Here is a 19,925-nt window from a genome sequence, read left to right on the forward strand (position 1 = left end):
GAAACTGAGGCCCAGGGCATTCACATCCTTTGTCCATACAGGCTGAGGCAAACTTGGGAGAGGGGCCAGGAAACATCTGCGGGGTGGCTACAGCTTCAGTTCTACTCCCAGGCAGGTGCTGGGCACCACCTGGTACCCCCTCCGCACCCCCAAAAACCCTCCAGCTGTACCTTTGTGCTCGGCATCATGAAGCCGCTGCTGCCAGAAGCTGCGGAAGGGGGCGATGCCCGTGCCAGGCCCGATGAGGATGCAAGGGTGGGAGGGGTCCTCGGGGAGCTGGAAGCCGCTGGCACTGAAGGGGACAGGAGGAAAGAGGCCCCGTCCTCAGACACCCTGGGTCGGATGCACACGCAGGACAGGGGCTGGGGAGCTGGCGGGGGGGGGGGGTGGCCGGGGGTGGTAGTGTTGCGGGGTAGAAAAGACAACGAGCTAAAAGTTGATTTCCCAAGTCCTGAGGGCTGCTTCACGTCCCCTGTCCAGGCGCACCATCACCTTGCCCTGGGGTCCCTCTGAGAAAGGCTGAGCCTCATTGTACCCTGGGCCCCAACATCGCTGCCACCTCTGTCCCTGCTAGAGACTTGGCCATGCTCTACCACTGGGGGTTAGAATGGAGAGGCCCAGTGGGACCCTCGTGCCTTCTTTACGGGCCAAGGGGCCCAGAGTGGCATCTAAACCCCAGATTGGGCTTCCCTGGTGGCGCAGTGGTTGAGAGTCCGCCTGCCGATGCCGGGGACACGGGTTCGTGTCCTGGTCCGGGAAGATCCCACATGCCGCAGAGCGGCTGGGCCCATGAGCCATGGCCTCTGAGCCTGCGCGTCCCGAGCCTGTGCTCCACAATGGGAGAGGCCACAACAGTGAGAGGCCCGTGTACAGCAAAAAAAGAAAAAAGAAATAAACCCCAGATTCTTCCCTTTCAACCCAGTACTCCCCGGGGCCAGTGGTCCCGTGATGGACACAGTGGAGGGGGTGCTTACCTTCGCACAAAGCAGGGCACCGGGTCTTGGGGCTTCAGGTTGCTGAGCCATGTGCTGCAGACGCCGTGGTGTAGGGGACCCTGGCCGTCTGTAAGGACAGCACACACCTGACGAGCATCGTCCCTCCCACCCCTGCGTGAACCTTCTCAGTGGCTCCTCCCACACTGACGCACCTCCCTGAATTGCCCGCTCAGGCACTCTGCAGGCTTTAATCAAAGGAATGTTTTTCTCCTGGTTCTGAGTTCCACCCTCTATTCGCCCAGAGCTGGCAAAAGCTGAAAGGGACTCAGAGAGTGTGCAAGGCTCTCCTTGTGCCACTGCAGAAACTGAGTCTCAGAGAGGGAAGGTGACTTGTACAAGGTCACTCGGGTAGCAGTAGAGTCAGGTCACAGCTCAGCTTCCCTAACTCCTACTCCGATGCTCCTTCCAAGAGTTTCTTCAGGGACCCTCCCAGCCCATCACTCAGCTCCGATGACAGTAGCACAAAGTGGCCCCTCAGGGTGACCACAGTCACTTCCTCGCAGTGTCTTCAGGAGTACAGCCCTTGCTGGTAGGAACCCTGGGTGCGTGATGGACAAGCTGCTGCGCCTTCCGGTCTGCTCTTCCATCTCTGTCTCCCCCGGCGGCCCCTCCTGGGCTTGTGGAAACCCCAGGTTCCCTTCCCAATGGCCCAGCATTTAAGGGGACCTTCAACCAACTCGAGAAGTCCCGCTGGTTCTCCTCTGGGTGGAACCTTGCTCTCACAGGATGTGCCTGCCTCTCCTCTCCTGGTCTGAGGGTTGAGACTTGGCCTCCGCAGACGTTCTCTAGCAGAGCAAAGAGAGTCTCTGCCCAGTTTTCAGGAACTGTGTGACTGTGCTTCTCAGAGCACGAAGGGCTCTGAGGTGTGAGCCAGCTCCCCAGCTTTGCCAACCCAGGCAATGCTCAGTTACGGGGAGAGGGCAGGGGCGTGGTTCATCCAGCAGGACCAGGTGTGGGACCTCCCAGTGTATGTCAGCCCATCCCCCGTCCTCTGCCCTCACAGCACCCTGCACCTTCCTTCTTAGCACCTACACAATGACAGCTGTCTGTTTCTATGAGTCTCTCTTCATGGTTCCCTCTAGATGGGAAGCTCCATGAGGGCAGGGTCTATGTGTGTTGTATTTCCACACCCACCGTGGTGCCAGGCATAAAGAGGTATGAAATAACTCATCGCTGAATGAGTGAGTGAATGAATGAACCATCAAGGCAGAATCACCCCTGTATTTAGGCTGGACTATCAGGAAGACTAAGAATCGCTGGGCACCCACTAAGTACTGGGTACTTTCCACATCTGATCTCATTAAATTGTCCCAACAGGAGTTGGACAGTAGAGAGGAGTATGGTGGTTAAGAACTTGGACTCAGCAGTCAGACTACCTGGGTTTGCATCTCCGTTCTCCACCTGCTACCAGGGTGACTTTGAACCTGTGGCTTAACCTCTCTGTGCCTCAGTTTCCTCACCCGTGAAATGCACACAGCTCTCGTCTCACGTGGTTACCGATCACACACACACAAAGACGTTAGCTCAGTGCTTGGTTCATGGTAGTCTCTCCCATACTCCTCCTATCGCTGTTAACAGCTCTGGAAGGTGGGTGTTTAATGATGATGAGACCAACGCTCAGAGATGTGGAACAGCTGCCCAGTAAGGAGCAGACGTGGGCCGCTCCACAGCCTCTGCCCCAGCCTTACCTCGGGTGCGGTACGTGAGCACGGCCACGGTGAGGTGGATCTCCGTGGGTGCGTGGTCCCTGGAGGAGCTGATGGAGTAATACCGGGGCTTCAGGACAGGCAGCTGGGAGAGCAGGAAGCTGGCGGACACCCGCAGGGACGGGAACTCCTCCAGCACCTCCAGGAAGGTGGGGCTGTTGGTGAACTTCCACTTGTTGTAATCAGACGGCTGAAAGCCAAGGGCAATATGAGTGTCTCAGGGCGCCTGCCCCACACAGAGGGAAGAGGCTGTCACAATCCAGTATTCATTCATCCACTCCCACCGCACACACTTCAAAGAACCAGGTGCTGTCCACGGTGCTGAGAACGCCGAGCTAGAGAGGAAAACGTTCCTGTCCTGGAGGAGCTCAGGCCAATGAGTAGCATTTCTCTAACTTGTGTGCTTAGAACTGAACTGTCAGCAACTTGCAGGCAGGAGTCAAATCTTTATTCTAATCTAATTTGGGGAAGGGCTTCAGAATCATACAGACCTGGGTTCAAATCTTGACCGAACGCCCTTACTATCTGTGGGATCTCGTCCTCATTACTTAACCTTTGTGGAATGAGGATAGCATCACCTACCTCATGGGGATGTTGTGAGAATTAAGTGAGAAAATGTGTGCCAGGTTAGTGCAGTGCAGCCACAGGATAAGGGCAGTGGAGGTGGCTGGAAGGAAGATAATTAGCGATAATGGTGACGGTAATAATGATATTCAGTGCCTTTTGCAAAGACTTGGGTCTAGAAAGTTGCAGGTGAGTGAATGCATTCTCTCATTCATTTATTAATTCAACCACCCATCTGTTACTATGTCCATTATCCATTCATCCACACCACCCATCCTCCATCACTTCCTAAATTCCAGGCTTGTTCCAGGTGTGGGGAATAAAAGACAGAGCGGCTCTCCTTTTCTAGCTCATTTCTGAGGAAGTGCACTTTGGTTGCATCCTGCAGACATTCAAAACAATTCAGTTCACTTGACACAACTACGTCCTAGAGATGGGACAGGAGAGGATGCCTGGCTTCCTCCCAGCCTTTGACAAATCGCACTTTGGGAAGCTGGGGTGGATTCCCCTTGGAGGTTAAAGACCAGCTCTAGGCTCAGAATGTCCCCGACTCTGGGGCCCTGCTCCTGCCTCACCCACCAGCCCCGACCTTCACCTGGCACAGGGTCTCCAGCCTCTGCCTCTCAGCCTCGTCCGTGGCCAGCTGGGCAAGCTTTCGGAGCAGCAGCTGGGTTGGCGGGGTGGTGATGTCCAGGAAATAGGTGAGAGCCTGGCTGAGTGAGCAGGTGGGCAGTCGCTTGTCCCTGACCCAGTAGCTGCCTGGATAGGGAAGAAAGGAGTCAGGATGGGAAAAAGGCCCCATTTAGGTTTCCCAAAGAGTGATGAGGCATCTGGGATAGACACCCTCTACCCTCCAGCTGCAGGGGAGAGAAGACACTGGAGTTCTGGTTCCAGGAACAGCAAAAGGGTTCATGTGCCCAACTCAAGTGCAGGAAGATGGTGCCCAGCGGTAGGGCTGCCAGGAAAGGCTGGTCAACAGCCCTCCAAAGGGCACCCAAGTTGACACAATCCTGCAAAACTAACTATGTACCAGAGTCCAGTCGCTCTCTGGCCCAGACCTGAACTTCAGCAGGACACACACAGCTGAACTACAGACTCACCACGACTAAATTCACCAAAGACTGATGTACACCCCAGAGGCCAGTTCTTCATTTAGAGAAAAGCCCATAACTGCAGTCTCCAGGGGTGACTGGGTGAGCAGCCCTCAGCCCAAAGTGAGGTGGCAAGTCTCAAGGAGTGCCAAGAGGCCGTATGCAGGGCGGTCACAGCATGGACACTGGAGCCAGTACACATGGGTTCAAACTCTGGCTCCCCACTTACTAGTAGGCTGACTGAACCCTCTGAACTTGTGTTCTGTCTCTGTGAAATGGACGTGATAATAAAACCTGTCCTGCTGAGTTTGCATGAGGACTGAATGAAACAGTACACGTATTAGGTAAAAATATTAGTATTACATTGTTTCCTCTAGACCCCAGGCCTGAGGAGTCACATCTGTCCCCCTACAGTCACAAGGATGTCTCTGTCCTCTTACCCCCGAGTTGCAGGCTCTCTCACACACTCCTGGACAGTGGGGAACAATGCCAGACTTTGCTTCTCAGGTTCCTGCTGTCCTATTTTGGCCACTCTCTTTAGGGGGACACATTTTTTGGAGGTATCATGATTGCAGAGGACGCTAAGGCCAGGGAGCTAGTCCAAAGGGCTGGAAGGCCTGTGATTGCTGATTTCATTCGTTTTCCTCTCCTAGTGCCTGTCACCCAGTGCCGTGCTCACCACATAGGCTGAGAGCCTCGCCTTAGCACACAACGGGGACTCTGACCCCTCCCCCGGACAGCCTCATCTCTCCAGTTAGGATGGCCAGGAGGAGCCAAGCTCTCCTGGTCACCCATGGTCTGGCCCTGCCCATTGCCCACAGAAGGTGGGCATAAATGAGACCCTCGATGGGGAAGCAGTATGAAATTAGAATGCCATGAAAATGCAATATAAATTCCAAAGCATAAAATTTGGGATCCAAAGGGTGTATTAAACTACCTTCCTCTGACCTTCCGGACAAATGTCGATTAGCCCCTGGGAAATGGATTCCTCCATTCCTGCATTTGTTTGGTGCCAGGAATTGTGGTGAAGGTTGTACACACACGTATCTACTCATCTGTTCTTCACCACAGCCCTGCGAGGAAGGCTCTATCATCTCTATTTTAGAGACAAAGAAACAAAGCCTCGGGAGGTTAATGCCTATGCCCAAGGTCACATTGCTAGTAAGTGATGGATCGGGGACCTGAATCTTCAAAGCTCACCATTTTCATAGTTTCCACATTTCTCTATCATGTCACCAAGCAAGTTGCACATGTGTGTCTGTTGTGGGACTAAAGAGACCATGCATGTATTGGTAAAATGCTGGCATCAAGGAACTACCCCCCAAATGGTGGCTGCTACTGTTATTATTATAATAATAATTACGACTATTTTTGCATATCTGCATCCTGTACTAGGTAGTGAGCTTTCTGAGGGCAGACACGGAGTCTCATTCATTTTTGTAGCCCAGGGCCTGCCTGGTATATAGATGTGAGTAGTTAAAATTTTGATGGAAAAATGAATCAGTCAACCAACAAAAGTGGCCGGGTCAGCAAAGAATGAAGGGGAAAGATAGCCCAGCCTCTGGTGCTGGGCAGATAGTCCCAAAGAAGCAGCCCTTCCTGTTGGCCCGGCGGCCGGTCGATGACTATGTACAAGGCTGCTCTGGCGCGGGCTTCAGAGGCCCACCACTCAGCAGGAAGGACAGGGTTAGCTGCCCGTTTGCAGCGCAGGTCCGGGCCCAGCCCATCCGTGGGGCTGGGGCTTGGTGGGAGGATGCTGGGGGCGGCCTCAGCTGAGGCTTTTGTGCAGCGGGCTCACCGTTCTCGCAGAGGGTCTCCAGGCGCATGGGTTGGTGGGGGGCAGGGCCATCCACCACTCGCTCCAGGATGCCTTGGACCAGGGCTGGCTGGTTGCCTGGGAAAACTCCGAGGTGCTCTCCCGGCAGGTAGCTTGGACCTTGGCTGCCCTCACAGGAGAGTTCCACCAGGAGGGTGGTACGGCTGCAGAAGGAAAAAGAAGCCTCTGGTTACGCCACCAGGATTTCCTCCAGCACTCCCTGATGGGTGGGCCAGTTTCCCCAGGAAACGTGCCCTATTTTCATTTTCCTGCCCGGTTCCATGAACACGGGTTGCCGGCATTCCGAGGCTGGGGTGCTCAAGAGGGGCCCGGGGCTGACCCGGCCTGCGGCTTCTCCGTGGGGAGAGGGTGAACAGGAATCCTCCCATGCAGCCCTCCCAAGCCCTCAAGAGCTTGACCACAGACTCCGCCTAAAGAAAGCATCGCACTAGGAGGTATGTGGGCATCGAGACAAACCTTTCCTAGTGTCTAGCACAAATCTGGTTCTTATCAGAACACAGCCCACTTTCGCTAATGAATGTAAGGACAGCACAGAAAAACAAAACCTACAGAGAATCCACACTGCTGGCTGACCTGGCGGGGAAAGGTCCTTCCCTGCCAAAACTTTTCCTGAAAGTTCTTAAGAAAGCCAAATAGTTTGAGTGTTTCTTGCCCTCCCCTTTTGGTGAAATAGTTAAGTCACAAAGGACAGGAAGTGAAGCAGGTGCCTCGTTCCCAAGCTGGAAAACTGGCCCATGGTTAATGCAGACCCAATGTAAAGGTGCTGGTGGCCACAGGGGTTAGCAATCAAGCTGACCCTCCCAGCGGCATCTTAGCGAATGCCGGTGGACACTTCCCTCCTCTCCTTTCTAAGACTGACTTGCTCTGGTCTTTCCCGGATGAAAATAAAATCTGTGGAACGTCACCCAAGAAGCCCTCTCCTTTGCCCTACCTGGATTTTGGACTCTGCAGATTCCGCTGCGATTTCAGCCTCATGGTGAACACGTGCTTGGCGTGCATACTGCCGAGGGCTGTGGGACAGAGAGACAGTGAAGCGGCAACGTGGCTCTTAAGTTGGCGGGGCAGCCTCCACGTGCTGAGTCAATTACACCCAGACGTTGCCCTGGGGTGTCTCACTGTGGTGGTGCTGGGGTTTTCCTTCCCTTCTTTTTTTCCCCACTGTGTTTCTGAATCACAAATAAAGACCCTTGGTTTGAAGAGGATGCTTGTGCCACTGCTAGGTATTGGGAAATGCAATGCAAATGCCCCGATATGGGAATTTCTAGGACATCCCATGGCTTGGGATCCGCAGGAGAGCGTAGTTGAAGCTGGGGATATCCTAAGCGTGAGGAAATGAATGAGACTCCGTGTCTCATTCCTAAGCGATAGGAAAAGAGGAAGCACAGAAGCACAGCATCCAGACGGGCCGTTCAGAGTTCCCAGACTGTAGCCTGGAATTGCCTCTGAAAAATGTTCTTCATAATACCTGGCTGCCATTAGAGCGGGAAGGCTGGGGCCCAGATCCCACCTGGGCCGTCTGCTAGCAACTTGCTGCACCTCCCTGAACTTCAGTTTCTCTGTCTGTGCCTTTCTCACAGGATGAGTGTCAGGGATCACTTAGAGCAGGTGCACAAAGAGTCCAGCACAGTGCCTGGCACATAGGAGCGTCCTTCTCTCTCCACTGCCTTCCCAGGGTCTCCTCCTAAACCGCCTCTCTCAGAGACGAAGCACGCCTGCAAGTCTTGCATCCCAGCAGGCTCTTGGACCCAACAAGAGAGAGATGCCTGGTAGCCCCAGACTAGCTGCCTCTGTTCAGAGGGTCTTAGTGGTCTCCTTGACCCTAGGCTCAGGACTCAGAGACACCCACCCCAGCAGGAAGGGCAAGCAAGCTCCGTGTGGTGCAGGGAAGCAGGTACCTTTGTTGAGGTCCAAAGGCTGTGAGTCTTGCACGAGCCGGTAGTGGTGCAGGTCCCAGGTCACATTGGCAGTGTAGAGCTTGGGGATCTGGATGTGGTGTTTGCCTCGGACATCGAACGTCTCACAGGCTGCCTGGACAAAGGTGGAGCCGACTGGTGTTAATCAACATCCCTGTCATCAGCAGCAGCTACTATTTTTTAAGTCCTTGCAACTGAGCTAAGAGCTTTGTGTAATTACTAACACACTTATCTGGTTGGGCTGTTATGAGAACCCAAAAAATGGCTGGTCCTAGCACATAGTAGCTATTGCTATTATTATGAATATTAATAATGACAGCATCTCGTTGTATCCGCATGCCCACACTATGACACAGGTGTGATTACTCCCATTTTCCTGACATGGAATCGTGTGGAGGAGACGTGGGCTTGGGAACCATGTCAGACCCACTCAAGGTGGTGCTCGTAAGACCCACTGCTGGGTGAAACGCTTTGCTTCAGGGAGTTCTCTCAGTCAGTGGGGTCAAGCCACAGGTGATAAAGACCTACTGAGATATCCCTGTCCCCAGGTTCTCTGTGGCTGGGACACTGGAACAAGACAAGGATGTCAGGAGGTGACCTGGATAATCAGAGGGGGAAAGATCTTAAACCACAGCTTCCCGAGGGCAGGGAGGCGTCAAGTGGAGCTCTTCTGGGGGCTGTGGGAAAGCAGCAGCGACTTGAGCTCTCAGGCCTGCGATCCCGGCCCACACCCGGGACCACGCCTATAGGACCCAGCAGGGGTCATGCCACGCAGGATGCCCAGCACAGGTGTCCTGGGCACGAGCGCACCGCAGCCTCCCTCCCGGTGCTGTGTGGCAGCTCCGGCTGTGAACTGACCTTGAAGGTTTGCACGGCCCAGCCACGGAAGGCCTCCTCCTGCCCGCTGAGCTCGTCCCCTTCCCCTGTTGGGGCAATCTGAGAAGCCCCCAGCTGGGACAACTTCTGGTCGATGTCATGAGCAAAGGCGCAGAACTGAGGGTACATGCTGGAGCCGAGGCCAAATACGGCATACCTGCCCGAGGAGGACACGCACGGAGCCTGGGTGAGCTGACCCCGTCCACGGGCCAGCCTCCGGCCCTCGCGCCCCAGCTGGGCAAGGACCGCCCGTGCACACCCCCTTCCTGTCCTCCCTGGTTCCCGAGCTTCGTCTCCAACTCCCACGACCAACCCCATGCCTGGCCTGCAGAACTGTGAACGGGACTTGGTGTCCCTGCTTTGACCCACAACACCTCTGAGAACAGGCTGTCTCTGGGCCTGGACATCCCAGGAAGTTCCCATTTATACACACCCAGCTCCGTCCCTGGAACCCAGACTCTGGGAGTGGGGAAGAGATTTACCTGAACTTGTTGGTGAGTTCTTTCAGCATGAAGAGGGACTTCTTCAGTTTCTAGAAAGAGAGAGAACCACAGAGTTCCCAGGACAGGATTAATAAAAGCACCACTTTTCCCTTTCTTCTGGTGGCTCATTTAAAAACTGGACATATCTGGCAGGAGAAAGTTCAAGGTGCTCGCAGGGAAGTTGGTTTAGGTGGGGCCGCCTGGCTGGGACTCAGGGACAAGTTCAGCCTTAGCAACTCATGTGGGCCTGACCTTTGGTGGGGGGCGAGGACAGCCCAACCCCCAGCCCATCCAGCCCTGGCAGAGGGGGGCCTGCCTTATAGCAGGGCATCTCCAGAGGGACTCCTGACAGGACATGAGCCTCTCTTCTTGTCAGAGTGACAACTGGTCCCGTATTCTCTGAAATAACCCTGATTTCCCAGGAACTCAAGATAACTTTAGGTGGAAACTAGTGTCAAATCACATGGTAAGAAAGTATTCTTTTCTTCTTTAATTTTTTCTAGTTATTCCTGTTTCAATTATTTCATTCTTTTGTCCTGAACACTAGGGAGAAAATCTCAGACTGCTGCTAATGGAGACTTAACACTTCTCTCATACTTGCTTATTACTCTTTTTAAAAAACAAAGCAAGCCATGGTTAGGCAACAGTATCCAGCTAGAATTCAGTAACTGCTTGGCTTTCATTGGATTTACCTGGGACCAATTTCTGCTGGCTTTCCATTTGTGAGAGTGATAGAAAGTTTCCTTTAAACATGAATTTTTGAATTTAAAAAGGCAGGTCAATTTACTGAAATATATTAAGCACGTCACAGGAAAGGCAGCTCACGCACACAGAGGAAATTACGAAGGAGGCAGCCAATGGCTGACCTTCGGGCGACCCAGAGTGATAAGAGCTCTCACTCCCGAGTGCCCTCCTTAGAACATGCTGAGTCCCCAGATCCTTTCCTTGGTCCTCTTGGGCTCTACCAGACCCCAGACCCCTGGGACTCAGGCCACCCACCTCTCCGTTGCCAGGGGAGTCTCCGTTCCCGAACGTGCTGGTCACCACCAGCAGTAGCTGTTCCTCCTCCAGATGGCTCAGCCTGTATTCGTCCATGCAGAGAACCTGCACGGCACCCAGGGTGGACATCAGCCCTTGCTTCCCAGGCTGGCGCCCTCCCCAGACACCCAGCGCTCCCCTCATCCTACTCAGGCCAGGAGTCCCCTTCGTCATCTCGGTCCCCTGGTGCCCGGCACAGAGGAGGTGAGGACTTAACAAATCCCTGTCTACTGAACCTATGTGAACACAGCATCCTCGATTCTTTGATTCTCCCACGCGAACACATCAGCAAGCCCTGGAGGGTTTGCCTCCAAAATACTGCATGTCCCAAATCAGAGCACGTCTCACCGCTTCCATTGCTATCTTGAATTCTGAGTGCGTGGACATATTTTCCACAAAAACGGGATGAGCAGGTAACAAAATTGACAGCTCCTCTGGCACCTCGGGGACCCAAATGCTTTGCCTGAAGCTAATCTCAGGTGACATGTGTCACGGCCTCGTGGTTCTACCCAGGCCTACCTGACCCAGGAGGCCTTCAGTGATGGAGGATCAAATCCAACACTGGTGGAAGGAATGAGTCACCCTTGGGAGTTTTGTTTTATTTCTCTGCATCTTATTCGTCCTCCGCTCCCTTCACATTTAGCACTGCACCCTGTATAGGAGGTGTTCTGTAAATGTGGATAAAATCCATCTAGAACACCTCATGTATATCGAGACTTAGCAACATTAAGAAGGTGTTTCTCAAACTGTGTTCCCTGGAACACTATGAAAAGCTTATTTACTAGGTAAGTTTGGGAATCCCTGGACACACCTCTCTCCTTCTATCACAGATTTTCAATAAACATCAGCATGCCCAACGCTTGGGGACATGCAGGAGCAGAGCCATCATTGTAACTTGCCCCAGACTTCTCCGTGCACAGGCTGAGTTGGCTACCTTAGGGTTGAAGGCACAGCTGAACAAGGCCCCTAGGTCCCGGGCCAGTGTTTCTGATCTTCCTGTCTCTGTTGCGAAGAGGATCGTGGCTCTGACCCGGGAAGCCATTTTCTCACGCATCAGCACTGACGCAAAGAGCACGGCTCTGTGGGGACAGACATGCTCTGTGTGCTGAGTCAGCCTCCAGAGGAAGACGGAGCCCCAGCATTTAAAGTGCAGCAGATCGAGGGAAAAGAACCCAGGTTTCTCACCAGCTATCAACCCTGGCTCACCGCCCTTCTCCTCCTCTCCCGCACTCAACCCACCACTCAGCCCCTTTGGGAAAATGGAGGAGAGAGAAGGCTGGGACAGAGGTGGCAGGTGACCCTGGGAATTGGTGTCTGGATTTCTGGGAGCCAAACCCTTTCTCTCTCTCTTTTTTATAGTTTTAATATACCTTTTAATTAATTAATTAATTTATTTATTTGGCCGCACTGTGCAGCATGCGGGATCTTAGTTCCCCAACGGGGGATCGAACCCATGCCCCCTGCAGTGGAAGCGCAGAGTCCTAACCCCTGGACTACCAGGGAAGTCCCTCCAAACCCTTTCTCATTGTTCCCTGCCCTTCAAGGTCTAGAAGGAAGGGCTGAGGTTCAGATGTCAACACTGGCTGCTCCCACTTACTTGACCAAGACTTTGAATCGAATCTCTCTTCTCCGGGGTCTCCGTCTCTCATCCTGCCAGACGTGGGTTTTCCAGGCCTCCACCTTCAGAAAAGAGGGCAGATATGTGGGCAAGGTGGGCCCTGGCTTGGCTTGAGCTTGGAGAGACAGAAGGCCCTTCATGCCCTTCGTGAGTTGCGGGGCTGAGCAGGCCCTGTCCCCACCCTTTCACTGAAAGCCCCACGGGGAAGGGCTGCATCTGTCTGTCTCCCTCCAAGTTGTAGCTCATGTCCGGCACAGAACCTGCACACGAACAGTTGACTGTCACTCATCAGTGTGTCCCTGGAAGGGAGAGGCTGCACATCTCTTTCCTTTTGGTATCTGATCACTAGGAAGGCTATACAGATTGTATATATTGCATAGTCTGCCCTGGGATACCTCTGAGAGTAGACGAAGGTGCTATGACCACAGGCACAAACTATCCCAGGCAGTCAGTCACACTACTTATCGCTTTTAGAGTAAGGAAGCTCTTCCCCAAATCTAACCAAAGAGCTTTTTGACAAAAACTGAGATCGTTTCACTGGGTAACGGTTCCTGAGTGCACTCTGGGTTGGACACTGGGCTGAGCTGTTACGTACACCAGCTCATGTGATCCACACAACCTCCTCCACCGTGGAGTTGATGACCATCCTTTTAGAGATGAGAAAACCAGGGCTTAGATGGGTGAAATGACCCACCCAAGATCATACAGCTAGGAAGTGGGAGAATCACCCCCAGATGTATCTGACCTGGGAGCCAAGCTCTTCACCATTATGTCATGTGACTGTCTATAGCCCTCCCGTGCAGGCGGGCACAATGGTGGTCGCCCTCAGGAGCTTAAACTCCATCAGAGCAACAGGCTACGAAAGGTACCATAAAAGGTACTCCCTTCAGTCTCACTTCTGTAGAAATGGACAAAAGCATCCTTGAGTGAAGCCTGAAAAGCATTAAAAATATGCCTCTGTGTCCCCGATCCTTCCTTGTATATCCTGCATTAGTGAGCACACGTGTGCACAGGCACATGCAAACACACACGCACGCACACATGTGTACACACATGCACACACGTGCAGACACACACACTCTCTCCACCCCCGAGCTCCCAAGACAGAAAGGAGAGGAAGGCCCCTCTCTTACCTGGTAGTAGTAGAAAGGGGACAGGACATAATTTAACATCTCCTGGTGGAACACGGGGGTGATGCTTCCAGAAATTGGGGGGACCAACCAAATCCAGTCAGCTGGGCAGCCCCCTCGGGACCGGTACTCATTCTGCATGTACTTCATGAAGGACTCTGCAGCTGAGTGGTGGTCCATGATGGTCACATTATGCTTCTAAATCAGAAGGAGGCAAGAAGGCGAGTTGAGGAGAGTGGTCGGTTGGCTGCAGGGCTCCCAGATGGACTATGGAAGGGCCTGGCAATCTGTAAAATGGGACCACAATCCCCTCTGGCCCCCTTCTCACTGCTGAAAATAAATACCCAAATGCAAAGTATTTTCAGAGCCTCTGAGCCCAAGCAGTCACCATAGCCATGGTCAGCCCACAGGCCACACGCTGCCCCCGCTTGGCCCTCTGCGGGCAGTGTCCAGCTGCCCAGGCCCACAAGTCTCCCTGGACGCCCACAGATTGCTCTCTGGATGCTGATGAGTCAAAGCACAGTGGCTTGTTTTCACTTGTTGGTAAAGAGTTCCAGGAGTCACCTTCCCAAAGATGTGGCTGTCTCAGCCAAGGAGGAAGAGGACTGAAGCACTGGGGGGAACCACAGTGCATGGAAGGCAAATCACCACAATGTCCCACATCCTAAAATTAGAAGCCAAGGGGTCTGAGCCTTCCTGGAATGATCCAACAAGGGCAGCCACATCGTCTGGAGCAACTCATGTAGTCAAGAGACATTGGTTTCATGGAGTGGTTCAAACCTTGGCCTCTTATTAGCCATGTTACTTTGAGCTATTAGTTCCTTAACCTCAGTTTCCTCATCTGTAAAATGGGGATGGTAATAGTTCCTACATCATGACGTTGTTGAAAGAATGCAATCAAATAATACAAGTAAAGCATAAAACGTGCTCAATGAATGTTAGCCGCTATTATTATTTCTATCTACCAGGTGTTGCATACAGAGGTGAAAGACGTGGCCTCTTCTCTGCATTGGATCATACTCTAACTGTGGGAGGCAGAAGGACGTCAGCCATTTCACATGGTCTGATAGAAGCTATGATGGAGGTGAGTGCAGGTGCTGACAGAGGGCCGAGGGAGGGCTTAGCTCACACAGGGGCTCAGAGGAGAGATCGGGGATTTTAGAGACAGTTTCTAAGAGGAAGTGAGTTTTGAGAGATGGGTACCAGTTAGGCAGCAGACGGGCAGTCCCGGAGGAGGACACTGCATGAGTCAAGGCCGGGAGGCAGGAGAGGAGCCAGTGGGCTCCAGTAGGATCAGCTATGCCTTCTAAAATTCTATACATACACACACCGCAACTACTGGGTGCCAGACCGGTTTTAGGCGCAGGAGTTGATGAATGATGAGAGCTGTGAGAATAGTTGTAACAGTAATAAATAATAATAACAACAAAACTAATGTTTTTTGAGTGATCACTATGGGTCAGGCAATGCAGCTAAATATTTTGCATTCATTTTCATTTAATCCTTACAGTAACCTAGTGAGGGAGGTACCATTATTATCTCCATTTTACAGATGAGGAAATGAGGCCAAGTCTTTTGAAGCTGACCCTGAAGGAGGGTCATGAGGAAGTCCTGGAGACTCTCAAGCAGTGGAGGGACGTGGTCAGCAATGGTCAGGAGACAGTTGAGGGTCAGCAGTTTCCTGGGACATATCCGCATCCTGCCAATATCAGAGCTGATGCTGGGAGCCTGCAGGAGTCAGGATGTGTGATCCACAGCCAGTGGGGCCTTCCCGAGCTGGGTCAGCCCCAGGAGGCTCTTCCTGTCCTGTCTCGGAGCTGCCCCGTTCCCCCCCCACTCCCCAAAATCAGGCACAAGCTTGACATGCCTACAGCGTGACAAGCTCTGGGGAACAGTGTGTGATAATATGTATTTACTGGGTGTTTAATGTCAGCTCCCACTACATCCCACAAGGCCAGGGTTTCTGTCTATTTTGTTCACCGCTCACACTCTTGGCCTGGCCTAGGGCCTGACACATGGAAAATGCACAATAAAACTTTGCTGAATGAATGAATGACCCTCTGCCCTGCGGTCTGGCCCCCAGGGCATCTGCCAACTTTGTGGACATGGTCCCAGCTTCTAAAGTAATAGTTTCACACGTCCGTGGCTCCTTCCCCAAAGGAAGGGGAGTGTTTATAGGAGAGCAGCAGATGGACTGGAGGGCTCAGTCCCACACAGGAGCCAACCTGCTGTGTTTGGTGGCTGTCATTGCTCAGAGAGGGAAGCAAGAGCAACAACTGCTCAGGTGGACGTGGCCTCTCATTCATTCATCCAATACATATATTTTTTTAGCATCTGCCACGTGCCAGACACTCTCCTAGGCTCCAGGGGTAGAGCAGTGAACAAGAGAGACAAGGTCCCTGCCCCATGGAGCTTACATTCTAATGGGGGAAACAAAGAAAGAAGCAGATGGACTCCATAATGTCAGGAGCTAATCAGGATTATGAAGGAAAAGGAAGAAAAGGTTAAAGGAATAAGAAAGATAGGATGGAAGTGGGTGAGGATGCCTTTGTTTATGGTGTCGTCAGGGAGGGCTACTCTGAAGAGGGGACAGTTGAGACCTGGATGAAGGGAAGGAGCCGGTCACGGGATGATTCATGGTAAGAGTGTTCTAGGCAGAGGAAAAAGCAAGTGCAAAGGCCCTTAGTGGGGAAGCATCTTGGTGAGTTTGAACAACAGCCAGAATTCCACTGGCAGAGGTGTGGAGGATAAAAGCCTGACTGGAGCGGCTGGGGGATGAGGACGTGTAACGAGGTCTTTCAATGGTTTTGCCGTAAAAGGGAGGCAGAGAAACAAGGTAGTAGCTGGGTAGGGGGAGTATTTGGTTAGCTAGCCATTTATCTCTTTGAGATGGGAATCATTACAGCTTACTGATCATTGATGGGAATGATCCAGTGGATAAGAAGGTATCAATGTTACGGGGCAGAGGGTGGGGAGGATTTTCAGGAGTAAAGTCCTTGAAAATTGAGAGAGGACAGGATTCAGTGCTCAAGAGCAGGGATTGACCAGCCTTGGGAGGTAAGGAGTTGCCTGTTGCTAGAAGCATTCAAGTTTACACTAGCAGACTTGAGAGGGCTTGTCTCTCTATCCCCAGCACCTAGCACTGTGCCTGGCACAAACAGGGTGTTCAACATTGTTTGATGCGTGAATAAATGAGCAGTGCCGTAAGGGGAAAATCAAGCATGACATGGGCGGCTGGACCAGACGACCTTCTAACCAGAAAGCCTTCAGACCCGCAAACACCAGACATGCCTGGAAACTGTGGAGCACAGCGACATTGATCTCAATGACAGCCCGGTCCTTCCAGAGTGAGGCCACCTTGTGTGTTTCCAGGCCCATTCTCCTGCCCACTTCCTGCAAAGGCAGAGAAATGGGGGTGAGTCAGTCTCTTGGATCCCAGCTGCAGGCCCGCACCTCCAGCCGGCCCAGCTGGACGGTCTTCGTTACCTCCAGGATGTTGTAGCGCTGGACGTCACAGAAGTCCCGGACTCCGATCTCTGTGCCCATATACCAGCCGTTGAAGGGGCACCCTGGGAACTCAAGGCCACCCACCTCAAGCAGCATGTTGGCTACGGCCGGCAGGGCATACCACTTCAGCTCCAGCTCCCGGAACCACTCATACCTGGTAGGGAGGCAGAGCTGGTGGCAATGGGGCCTTCACTTTGGCCCACACTCATCCCCCCCAAAAAAAAGCTTCAGAGAAAGAGTGCACCAAGAAAACTCCTTTCCAAGTGCTGATCTCTAAGTTCATCCCACCTGGAGAGGTGAATTGACGCACCACGTGTCATTTGCTAATTATACATTCAATCACGAGTTCATTCACGCAAACATATTAAGCATCAAGTATATGACAGGCCCTGTGCTAAATGCTGAGAACCCAACATAACACAGCACGTAAGGATTCCAGTGCAGAAAGCCTGGGTTCAAGTTCTGCCTTACTGGTTACTAGCTGTGTAATCTTGGGATATTATTTAGCCTCTCTGAGCCCTAGCATCCCCACCAACAAAATAGAGATAAGAGCATCAAACTCATGCGATTATTGTGAAAATAACAGTATCCTTTATTTGTATATTCATTCATTCCAGAAATATTTATAATTGAGCACTTACTATGAGCCAGGTGCCCTGCTACGTGTTGGGGATATATTGCCGAACAAGAAAGACAAGATCCCTAATTCTCAAGGACCTTACAGACTATAAGTAGGTAAACAAATAAATAAATAGGAAAATAAAGACAAGGTGATGTGTCAGATGGAGGGTGAGGGTGCCTACTCTAGACTGGGTGTTCAGAAGAGGCTTCTCAGAATGGGTAACATTCGGGAAATACCTCATTGACAAGAAGAAATGAAGTCTGCAAAATTCTGGAGAGAGGGCATGTCAGGCAGAGGGAAGGGCAAGTGCAAAGGCCCTGAGGTAGGAGTAAGTTCAGTATATTCAAGGGACAAAAAGAAGAGCCCAGCCTAATGCCTGCTACATAGTGAGTGTCAATGTATGCAGGTATTTTTGTAATTATTAGAGCTGCCTGGAGGAGGGGCTGAACCAGATGAGCTCTTGAAGTACTGTCATCAGTCAGGAGAGGGATGGCTAAGAGAGTTGGCAGGAAGGTCAAAGAGGCCTGGGCTGCACAGTGTGAGAATCTCAGAGCCTTTCAAGGATTCCTTTCCTGAGGTCACTTCTTCCCAAGCTGCTAGAACCTGGTCTGTCTAAGCCATTGCTTTCCTGTCACCATCAGCATCTCATTTTAAGTCTGAGGCCCGACATGCAAGTGCAGAGTTGCTGTACAAGGGCGACAAGGCAGGCCTTGAAAGTTGGCCCTTCTGGGTATCACCTGCTGCTGCCCGGGCTTTGGGGGAGGTGCAGGGAGGATCCTGAGGTCTGAGGTCTCACTTAGGAAAGGAGGGGGCATGCATGTGAACACACACCCCCGGCACCCACAGCCTGCTTACTTGGGATGTTCCATGGGCACCTCAAACACAAGGTCGGGAGGGATTTCGAAGAGCTCAGGGTCACGGCCATCAGCCTGCAGGACCAGAGGCACCACATCGAAGCGGCCGTACTTGGGCTTCCAGCCCAGGTCGATGCACAGCTGAAAACAAGACAGGCCAAGTGAGTCTGGAGATCCAAGTCCCTTGACCCCTCTGGGCTCCACTGTCACCCACCGGAGCCGATCTAGTACCTGGGTGAGCTCCACGCTGGCAGGGTCCCCTCTGATGGTACCATCAGGCATCTGGTAGCCGGCATACCGGATGAGCTGGGCGTTCCAGACCCGGAAGTCATGTTTCCCGTCGCTCCGCTGGGGGAACACGGTGATGGCCGACCTTCCCCAAGGTGAGGACAGTGCTGTTTACCACCCAGCTTCAGTGTGCGCTTCCAGCCATCCCCAACAGGTCCCCTGTCCCCTCCTATCTTCCCACTCCCCAGCCCTCTGCACCCGAGCTAACTGAACCAAACCCCTGCAGCTCTGAGACATGCCAAGCTCTCGCTGGCCTCTGTGTAACCCGTCCACTTCCTGACATACCCTCTCCTTCCTTCTTCTTCCTGCAGCTCCTACCTCCCAGACCAGCCCGGGGACCACGTCCTCCAGGGAACCCTCCCCACCCCTCGGGCACGGTTAGCTGCCCAACCCTTTCCCTAGCTGCACCATAGTTCTCTTTGCAATTGAGTTAGTTGGGCGCTTGTCTAGTGCAAGGCATAGGTTCATAGTGAGCTGGACCCTCGTCTTAGGGTCCTAGTCACTTCCCACCCCCATGCCTAGCCCTGTGTTGGGTCCTCATCAGGTGGGCACTGAGTGTTTGCTGAAAGGAAAAATGAATGAAGGACCAAATGAGTTGACCTTGACCTCCTTGGCTAGGGGAAGGGGAAGGTAAGGCAGGAGTGGTTCTGATGGGCAGCCACTCCCCCACCTCTAAGAAAATCACCACATTGGCTGCAAAAACAACTTCTCATCTCCTCTAAAGTGGGGAGCCTTAACCTCGAAGAGTGGAGAAGTTGCTTCTTAAGGATCCCCCCCATCACCTCCAAACGGCTACAAGTCAGAAAGAAACCAAGGAAATGGGCCACTGATGAGGCACTAAGCTCACGGAGGCCCGCTCACTGCGAGGGCTCCCTGAAGAAGCCGAGTCTTTCTCCTTTCTTTCTCCCTAGTCTCTCCTGGAGCCCAGATGCCTCCCCTAAACTCATCTGCATCTCTTGGCTAAGACTTGGGGACAGGGCGGGCCCCAGCATAGCCTCGTAGCCTCGGGAAAAGCACACCCACCTGATGTTGCCGTTGTTGGTGGCATAACGCAGGTGTCTGCAGATGTGCTCGAACATCTCCTGGGCCGTGGAACAGCTCCGCGCGTCGAAGACCTGCGTGCACACAGCCCACCCAGACCATGCCCGTCAAGGACCGTGAGGACAGAGGCCTTGGAGCTGATCTTAAAAGCTAAGCCACGGGGACTGAGGGAGTGGCCCCAAACCTCACGACCCGAACGCCTCGCTGAGGAGTGCATCCTCCTCTCTGCCCCTTCATCCTTCCTCTGCTCTCCTAGGGGAGCCCAGGAGCCCTCACTTGGAAGACCGTATCAAAACCCAACCCCCAAGAAAACCTGATTCTCAAGCACCATGAGTCAGGATTCCCACAGCCTAGTTGCTTTAT

General features: G+C 52.8%; 1 protein-coding gene across 1 annotated transcript in view; it reads right to left on the bottom strand.

Annotated features, from left to right (window-relative positions):
- The window catches only part of NOS2 (nitric oxide synthase 2), a 31,602-nt gene that overhangs the window by 2,618 nt on the left and 9,059 nt on the right, over positions 1-19,925 (bottom strand). Inside the window, exons 6-23 of the mRNA XM_059997600.1 lie at positions 19,545-19,636; positions 18,465-18,606; positions 18,235-18,374; positions 16,737-16,911; positions 16,542-16,643; positions 13,254-13,448; positions 12,100-12,182; positions 11,437-11,581; positions 10,464-10,568; positions 9,465-9,514; positions 8,965-9,139; positions 8,089-8,221; positions 7,125-7,203; positions 6,155-6,336; positions 3,861-4,024; positions 2,684-2,891; positions 975-1,062; positions 171-292 (exon numbers count right to left, since the gene is read on the bottom strand). Coding sequence (XP_059853583.1) covers positions 171-292; positions 975-1,062; positions 2,684-2,891; positions 3,861-4,024; positions 6,155-6,336; positions 7,125-7,203; positions 8,089-8,221; positions 8,965-9,139; positions 9,465-9,514; positions 10,464-10,568; positions 11,437-11,581; positions 12,100-12,182; positions 13,254-13,448; positions 16,542-16,643; positions 16,737-16,911; positions 18,235-18,374; positions 18,465-18,606; positions 19,545-19,636 — 2,380 coding nt within the window. The remainder of the gene's footprint in view (positions 1-170; positions 293-974; positions 1,063-2,683; positions 2,892-3,860; positions 4,025-6,154; positions 6,337-7,124; positions 7,204-8,088; positions 8,222-8,964; positions 9,140-9,464; positions 9,515-10,463; positions 10,569-11,436; positions 11,582-12,099; positions 12,183-13,253; positions 13,449-16,541; positions 16,644-16,736; positions 16,912-18,234; positions 18,375-18,464; positions 18,607-19,544; positions 19,637-19,925) is intronic.

This window comes from Delphinus delphis, chromosome 19 (genome assembly GCF_949987515.2).
Source record: "Delphinus delphis chromosome 19, mDelDel1.2, whole genome shotgun sequence".
NCBI classification, from domain to species: domain Eukaryota; kingdom Metazoa; phylum Chordata; class Mammalia; order Artiodactyla; family Delphinidae; genus Delphinus; species Delphinus delphis.